Raw genomic sequence first — 9,011 nt, forward strand, 5'->3', positions numbered from 1 at the left:
TGTGTATTTTTTTGAAACACAATTATTAGGGTTGGGGAGAAAGCTCAGCAGCATAAGCGCTTACCTGAAACACAATTATTTCTGAAACAAACAGTATTGAAGAAAGTTATTTTATGCCAGGAGTTAGAAATGCAAGAAGCCAAGTCAGATGTTCAGCAGTCAAGGTCTCTAAGCTTTTGGTCTCTAAGAGACAGGGTCTTTCTATGCAGTTCAGTCTGGCTCTGAACTGGCTTTGTAGCCAAGGCTGGCCTTGACCTCCCAGGGATCCTCCTGCCTCAGCCTCCTGAGGGCTGGGATGACAGGGATGAATTGTTTTCAAGGAAGTTTTGATTATGAGATCATTTGTTGCCTTCTCCAGAGATGATCTGTTGTGCCCTAGGGGAGAAAGAATTCAGGAAGATCTTGTGTCTGCTGACTTCAAAAGGGTTTAGGATGACACTGACTTGGATATTTTGGGCAGACTACATTAGAAAAAATAATTGCTAGGGTGGTGCATGGCTGTGATCTCAGAACCCAGGGAGGCTGAGGCAGGAGGGTCACCATGAGTCAAGGGCAGCCTGGGCTACACAATGAGTTCAAGCCCAGACTGAACTACATAACAAGATCCTGAGATCCAGAGTTCCATCTCTAACCTTGACAAAAGGTTTTTTAAAAAGGCAGGTAGGTGGCCTATGCCTATAAGGCCAGTGCTTGGCGGCTGAGGCAGGAGGATCACCAAGAGTTTGAGGCCAGTCTAGGCCACACAGTGAGCTCAAGACCAGCCTGAAGTGAGTTTAACCCTTAGCGAGTGTCAGCTTATTAATTTACTAGTTTTGTTTCACTTGCTTCTTCACTTTAGGTACCTACAGATACCAAGCTTTCCCTGAGCTCAGCTGGATTTAAAATAATTTATGAACCAGGGAGATAGCTCAGTGACCTAAGTGCCTGCCTGGCAAGCACAAGGTCCTGAGTTCGATTCTCAGTACTGCAAAATAAATATATAAAATTACATGTTTTCTACTATATTTTGGGGCCAGGGAGATGGCTCAGTAGAGTAAGTGCTTCCCTGGTAAGTGCAAAGGCCTGAGTTCAATCCCTGGTTCCACAAAAATAAGTAAATAAATAAAGAAAGAAAGAAATTACGATGCCAGGCATTGTGGCGCATGCCTATAATCCCAGCCCTTGGGAGGCTGGGGCAGGAAAACTGCTGTGAGTCTGAGGCCAGCCTGGACTGTGTAGTGAGTTCAGTGACAACCTGCATCACACAGCAAGATTGTGTCGCAAACAAATAACAACAAAAGATAAAAACAATTTGCACTGTCATTCATCTAGCCTTTCTGAAAGGTTACACCAAGGTCATCGTCTGGGGTCACATCAGCTCACTCCACAGGGAGCTTCAGTTCTCCTCGTCTCTGTAACCACCCGGGTCAAGGTCTCCTTCCTGCCACAGCACCTGCTCCTGTCTGCAACATAAATAACATCTTCCAGGGCCAACTCTTAGTAATCATATTCTCAGTCCTACCTGAGCACTTAGGAGTGAATTTCCCCCCTTGCAACTGTTCTCTGGGGTCCTTATCCACTGCTCTTTCCTCTGATTCCCGCGTCTGCCTGTCCCGTCCTCGGTGTGACTCCTTTCTTTGCTGACTCTCCTGTCCAGGGGCCTGATAGTACATGCCTGTAATTCCAGGGCGTTCAAGGACAGCCTGGGCTACATCAGGAAACTCATCTCAAAAACAAACACAGGGACCGCCTAATGGAGGATTAAAGTGTCTGCTTAGGCAGATGTAGCTTCTGGGGTTTGATCCCTGGCCTGCCTTGCCGGCCCTGTCCCCAGGGCGCCCTGAGATGGCGATTGAGACTGGACACGGTGTTGCTCACCTGTAATCCCAGCTCTTGGGAAGCTGAACACAGGTGGATCACTACAAGTCCAATCTACGCAGTGAGACCCTATGAACCCTGTAGACCCTAAAATACAAAAAAGTAAAAACAAAAAACAAAACACAAAAGATGTTGACTGCCTCTGGACTATGTATCTGACCCAGATCAATAATTCTGCACTTGCTCCTTCGATACTACCAACCGTTCCAGTGGTTTTAAGTGTCACATAAATGTCCAAGTCACCTAAATCCAGATCTTCCTTTCTTTCCTTTTGTGTGTGTGTGTGTGTGTGTGTGTGAGAGAGAGAGAGAGAGAGAGAGAGAGAGAGAGAGAGAGAGAGAGAGGGTTTTGCTATGCAGTTCAGGCTGACCCTGCACTCTCCCGCCTCAGCCGCCTCCAGCTGAGCTCACAGGGCCGGCACGCCCAGCAGCAGATCTTTCCGTCTGCTTGCAGCCTCACATAGCCAACTCCCCTCTCAACAACCTTGTTTTAAAGACCCAGGTCCATATGAGAACTCTCCACGTGATGCCTAGTGCAGTAACCAATTGAGGAAAGTGAATCACTGGGGTGGAAAATCACCCTGTGAAAAGCTCCCTGCATAGGGGAGGAAGCAGACATGGCCTTGCCCAAGTGTGATAGTGCCAGTTGGCAAAGCCACGCCTCTCCCCAGGGCCACTGACTTAGGGGTTACTCTCAGGCGGGCTCCTCAATCCAGGAGGCAGGAGACCTGGGAGCCCACTCCTCCAGTGCATGATCAGAGGGCCCCTGGCACAGGGGCAGGGGACCCGACACTGACACTGCATCGGTCAGCACTGCACAGCCAGGACCCTGATGAGTACGTAGTCTCCCTTAGGGTAGAGACTATGCTGCTTCCACAAACCCCTGAAGTCCCTGCTAAGCCCTGAAAGCCCCAGACTCCTACCGCTCCTGCCTCTCTGCCTGTTACTTTGTTGCCCTTATATTTCAAAATCAATTTCCCTGCGCCTTCTCCCCCCTTCCAGGATGTCCTCCTCCATCACCGTTGGCCACCACCTGTGTGAGCCGGAGCCCTCGGCTGCTCCGTAGGGTGACTGGCTGTTCATCCGCTCTTCTCCATCTGCCCGGGGACCCAGCTGTCCCTCCCACGCTATTTCTGGTCACTGTTTCCCCATTTGCTTTCCATTTTAGGAAGCCTGGGCTGTTGTCGCAATTTCCTTTAATGTTAGTCTTTAAAAGCATCCTTCCTTTCTGGGTGCACCTGCAGGGGCTCCAGGCAGGCTGCTCTGCGGCCTCAAAGACGCCATTGCCTCCCCGAAGCTGGAGGCCTGCGGCCACCTGCCCTCGACAGACCATAGCTTGGGCTTTGTTCACCTCCTGTGTGCTCCTCCTTGTGTGCTCCTCCCTGGGTCTCCCTCCCTGTGTGTCACCCGCCCCCACCCCGTGTGCCCTCTCCCTGTGTCCCCCTCCCTGGGTCCCCCTCCCTGAGTCCCCCTCCTTGGGTCACCCTCCATGTGTGTCACCTTCCCTGTGTGTCCCCCTCCCTGTGTCCCCCTCCCTGTGTGTCCCCTCCCTGGGTCCCCCTCCCTGAGTCCCCCTCCTTGGGTCCCCCTCCATATGTGTCCCCTTCCCTGTGTCCCCCTCCCTGTGTGTCCCCTCCCTGTGTCCCCCTCCCTGTGTGCCTGTGACGCTCCAGATCTCAGGGACCCAGTCCATGATGGGGCGGAGGCCTTGGCGTGCTGATGTTGGAAGTGGCAGGAGCCAGGTGTGAGGCAGAAAAAACCAAGCAAGGCCTCAGAGGGAGGGCAGCCGAGCGCCTAAACGGAGCCGTTGTGCGCATGCTCCAGCGCCTGGGTGTAATCCTTGCGCACCCCACCTGCGGCCTGCCGAAAGCGAAAACCTCTCTACTGTATTTTAGTGAGTATTCAGGAGCAGGCAGGAGATACAGTCAGCCTTCAGATCTTATTCCAAATGGAGACATTAGCCGGGTTATAGCTCAGCGGAGCAGCGTCTGCCTGGGCGCAAGGTCCTGAGTTCGGAAAAATAAATGGAGATTTTTTATTTTATTTTATTTTTTATGTATTTAGTACAGGGTCTACAGGGTGTCATTACGTAGATCGGATTCGTAGTGATTCTCCTGTTTTCAGCCTCCCAAGCGCTGGGATTACAGGCGCTCGCCACCACGCCCAGTCTCAGTGGCTGTCTAAGGGCGCCCCAAGGGTGGGGATGGAACCCCGGTCTCTGAGCTTGCCTAAGCCAGCGCTTTTGTCTGCTGAGCTATCTGGCCAGCCCAGAGATTTTAATCCATAGCGGAAACATCTTCCCGGGACTGAAGGCAAGGAAGGGTCAGAGTAGGGCTGTAGGTGTCCCAGCCCACAGAACAGGGACTGGATTCTCAAACTCGGGGCGGGGGGAGCCTTAGAACCTGCCCTGCTAAGCAGTCAGCCAAGGCACTGCCCAGCTCCAGAGCTCACCAGGGAGTCCCCTGCCCTCCAGCCACCGCTCGCCTCTGTCCACCGCTCACCTCTGCTCCACCCTCCCCTCCAGCCCTCCTGTCCTCGGGAACCGGCCTGTGGCAAGGAGAGGCTGAAGGCTGGCCAAGGCAGCAGCCTAGGCCAACACGTTACCTTTCCTTGTCCCTTGTCTGTTAGCTCCTGGCCCTGGGGGCGTCTACCGGGCCTACAAATATATCCTTCTCCTCTGTCTTATCAGACTCCTCCTTTCTAGAAACTGCTAAACTTTTCCATAGTGGCTACCATATGTTACATTCCCTCCAACAACGCAGGACGATGCAGTATTGGGTACAGTTATAATACTCTTTCTTTTTCTTTTTCTTTTTGTCTTTTTGGGACAGGATCTCTGTATGCAGCTCAGGCTGGCCTTGAGCTCACTTTGCAACCCAGGCTGGTCTTGAGGTCACAAGATCCTCCTGCCTCAGCCTCCTGAATGCTGGGATCCCAGGCATGCGCCACCATGCCCAGTTTACTGTTGACTTCTGATCTTTTTTGTTGTTGTTGTTATTAAGATAAAATAATAAGGACCTGGGCTTTGTGGTGTGTACCTAGAATTCCAGCCCTTGGGAAGCTCAGACAGGACCACCTGAGCCTAGGACCTGAAGACCATCCTGGCAGCGCAGAAAGACCGTCAAAGTAGCTAAGATAAAATGAAAGAATGAGGAAAGAGGTATCTCCCACCGAGAGGACGGAGGTGGGCTCTGGGTTCCTGCACTAGCAGAGGCAAGGCCTGCAATTCCCAGCTGGAGCTGGGGGTGGCGGTGCATGGCCCGAGTCTAGCACCCAGAGGCTTGGGCAAGTCAGAGCGAAGCTGGGCAGTTTACTACGTGTGTAGCCTCCTTGGACACTTGGGTTCCGAGTGTGCATCACCGGGCCTGGCTATTTTTATGTTTTTTTTTTTTTTCTTTCAGCCCATCCCACCCCGGAGGCAGGGCTGGTGTGGCACGTGGTGCCAGGGATCGAACCGCAGTCCCGTGCCTGCCTAAGCTTGCCCAAGCAGGTGCTTTAGACCGCTGAACTATCTTACCAGCCCATATTTCTATGGTTTTATGGAAGAATAGCTTCATTTTCCATATGTATAGCATGTACTGTTGAAGTATTAGGAGCGAAGCATCTACACCTGGCATTGTAAGAGATTTGTAGAACACAGAACAAACACTGCGACATTGTTCCCAAATGGTAAATATGATTGAATTTATGAATGAAAAAGCTCTTCCCACCTCAGATCAGCCCTAACACATCTGGGTGGAAGGGCGGATCACAGGAATCTGCATTGCAACAAGATCTTCTTACTGACTTTTTCTTTCTTTTTGAGACAGAGTTTCACTATGCAGTTCAGGCTGACCTTGAACTCACATTCTAGCCCAGACTTGCCTGGAACTCACAGTAATCCTATCTCAGGTCCCATTGATTTTTTTTTTTTTTTGACATCCTGTTATAATTTTTAATTTGGGGGAGGGGGTGTGGTGCTAGGAATCTAGTCCAGAGCCTTGTACATACTGAGCATGGATTTTACCACTGAGCTACCCTCCCACCAGCCCTCAACCAGTTTTGGTCTTCTGAGTTGAGGGACAACAACAGCCTTCTCTTTTAGTCTTTTTGCCTTAAGAGTGTAAAACAAAGCAAAACAAAACTTGCCAGGTGTGGTGGTGCACAGCTGTAATCCTAGCACTCTGGAGGCTGAGGCAGGAGGATCACTTTAAATTCAAGGTCAGCTGGGCTACAAAGCTAGATCCTGTCTCAAAAACCAAGGGCGGGGGCAGGAAAATGTGTCATGGCTACACAATGGAATTAAATAACCTTAGAAAAATGAATTCAGAAGCAGGCCTTACATAGTTCAACAGTCCCTTTCAAGGTCTGTTTTCCCCATTTCTTTTCTTATCCTTATTGTTCTCCGTTGTATGAATTAGTGGAAGGATGAAGCAGCACGCGCAGCCTTCCAATGGTCTGGGAGTGTGTGGGCCGCCTTGGGGACTGTCCTCTAATTTCCTCCTGCAACTGAATAATAAAGAGGCCCATGGGCAGTGCCACCCCTGCCCAGCTCCAGGCAATTCTTCGCAAATGTGTAAAAAAGAGATATGGAGACAACAGGTACTCAGCCATGTTTACTAACTAATAAATATTAATAAGTAATAATTAGACCTAAAACCTAGAACAACTGGATTTCTATCTCCCATCCCCCACTTATGAGTGAACCCAGGGTCATCACATTGAGCTATTATCTTTGTCCTTGTTATTTTATTTTGAGACAGGGTCTCACTAAGTCATTGAGTTGCTAGGGCTGGGTTTGAGTTTGGCATCCTCCTGTCTCAGCCTCCCAGAGTGCTGGAATTCCAGGTGTGCACTACCACATGGGATTTCTAGTATGTTTTTAAAGCTAGCAACTTTGGGCTAGCCAAATAGCTCAGCGGATTAACGCACCTGTAAGCAGGTGCAGGGGTGGGGGTTCGATGCCCGGGCATGTGGTGCTGGCCCCGCCCCTGGTGTGCACTGAGCCAGCAATTGAGACTGGGCGTGGTGGCTCACGCCTGTAATCCCAGCTCTCAGGAGGCTGTAAACAGGCAGATCACTACGAGTCTGATCTAGTAATGAGACCCTGAACACCCTGTAGAGCCTTCCCTAAAATGCAAAAGAAACAAAGAACTAGCAGCTTATTTAACATGTGTTAGCCTTTATTTCCTCAAGAAGATATTCCAGAGCACTTCGTGGAATACAGTCGTTAGGCAACGCTAACCCTGAAGAAAACAGTGAGCAAGTAGGTGTTGATTGGTGACTGATTTCACCCTAATACTCAAATGATACTGAGTGGTAGTTAGCGTCTGATTCAGTACTTTGTTTCTTAGACTACAAGATATTTTTAGGTGATTTTTAAATGCAACAATAAGATCTCAGATCAACAGCTAACCAACATTCTCTGAAAAGGCCTGGCCTGGCCTCCACTCTGAACATTAGAGAGGTGCACGAGGGGCAGGATCATTAGACTAGGGGCTATCTCGGTACTGATTTTTGTCACAGTTCCCGGCATGATACTTTTGAAATAATGGTGAACACCTGTAATCCCAGCACTTGTGATGTTGAGACTTGAGGAGCACTGCAAATTTCCGACCAGCCTGGGCTACAAAGTGAGCTCAAGGGGCCGGGGAGATGGCTCAGTGGGATAAGCGCTTCTCTGGCAAGCGCAAGGGCCTGACTTCAATCCCCGGTTCCGCAAAAAAAAAAAAAAAAAAAGCCCAAGGCCAGCCTGAATTGTTAAAAACAAATAAAAAAAGTCAATGATTATAAAAATATTCTTTGTTAGTAAGGGGCCTGAGTTGTTCCTAGTACAAAACTTGGAGCTTAAGAGGTAATGCAGTTTATTTAGGCAGCAGGTTGTTTTGTCTTTTGAGCTTGCCAGGCAGGGGCTATTAGCCTGAATTTCAAGGAATTAGGATTTCACATACAAGGTAATTAAAACTCAGACTTAAAAACAAAAACCCAAAGAGACCAGCATGCAAGCCTGTCCAGTCCAAAAGGGGCACCCTGCTAAATCGGCCCGAAGCACCGTTTAACTTCCTGCTGCAAGGACCACTGCGGGTCCTTAGCCTCTATCCCATTTGCAAACGATAATAATGATTTCACGGGTCACTAGCTAACCTGCAGGTTAAAATCCTTAGCATTATTCTGAAGAGCGCGCGAGAGCCCCAGAGGAACAGCAGGGCAGCCGCGCTCCGGGGCAGCTGGCAGCGAGGCGTTCTCTCCGCCCGGGTGGCCGACAGCCTTCCCGGCCGGGGCGTCACACCCTGGGCACCGCCGCGGGTGTCCAGAGCCGGAGCTAGAGCCGGCAGCCCCAGCCGCCGCCCCTCGGGCGTCCGGGGAGCCCAGCCGCCCCGAGCCGCGCACCGCACGCTTCCGCCACCCGCCTCTGCGTCGAGGACGCGGAAACCCCGTAGGAGCAGGGCGGGCGGGGACGTCGGTCTGTTCACCGCTGCTGCAATATTCTTCCGCTCAGAGCAAAGAGTCCCGGGCTTCCTCCGGGCCTCCAGATTTGCAGCGTTCCTATGCTATCGAGAACGTACGACGTTTGAATTTTTCTCAGCGATTTGCTTTGGGATTTGACCTGAGGCAGCAGCCCCAGGATCATGATTTTGTGGCTGACCGCCGGGAGACGAGAAAATTCCTCCGCGAGAAACGGGTTCCGGCCGCGAGCCTATAAAAGGCGGGTGGCGCGGTGCGGCTGTCTTTTCAGTCGGGCGCTGAGCGGTTCTTCGGATCATGTCTGGTGGTTCTGCGGACTATAACAGGTATGGCGCCGTTTCGGCGGGCGGCGTGGTGGGGCAAGGTCGCGGGGCGCCGGGCTTTGTCGCGGGTGGCTTGGGGCAAGAAGCTCCAGCTACTGGGCGTCTCTAGGGCACTGCACTCCCGTGTCCTTCGAGAAGCTTCCATATGCGCAGGGCTGCGGGGAGACAGGTGGAGGGGACCGAGGGGTTGTGACAGGGCGACCTCTAAAGGCTCTTGGGGACCCTGGCGCCTTTGCCCAGTGCGGGACTCGGCGTTCCGTAAAGCGCTTGGGCGCAGCCCGCTCTAGGCCTGCCGTGGCCGCCGCCGAGGCTTTGTTTCCGGTCAGCGGCCGGGCTTGGGGCCCTGAGCCTTGGAGGGGGAGGCGCCGGGCCGGGCCGGGCCGGGCCG

At 51.7% G+C, this 9,011-nt stretch overlaps 1 protein-coding gene across 1 annotated transcript in view; it reads left to right on the plus strand.

The window, feature by feature from the left end:
• Positions 1-8,597: 8,597 nt before the first annotated feature.
• Positions 8,598-9,011, plus strand: part of Eif4a2 (eukaryotic translation initiation factor 4A2) — a 4,590-nt gene continuing 4,176 nt past the window's right edge. The window contains exons 1-2 of the mRNA XM_023700930.1: positions 8,598-8,664; positions 8,733-8,944. Coding sequence (XP_023556698.1) covers positions 8,598-8,664; positions 8,733-8,944 — 279 coding nt within the window. The remainder of the gene's footprint in view (positions 8,665-8,732; positions 8,945-9,011) is intronic.

This window comes from Octodon degus, unplaced genomic scaffold, assembly GCF_000260255.1.
Source record: "Octodon degus isolate 3935 unplaced genomic scaffold, OctDeg1.0 scaffold00128, whole genome shotgun sequence".
NCBI classification, from domain to species: domain Eukaryota; kingdom Metazoa; phylum Chordata; class Mammalia; order Rodentia; family Octodontidae; genus Octodon; species Octodon degus.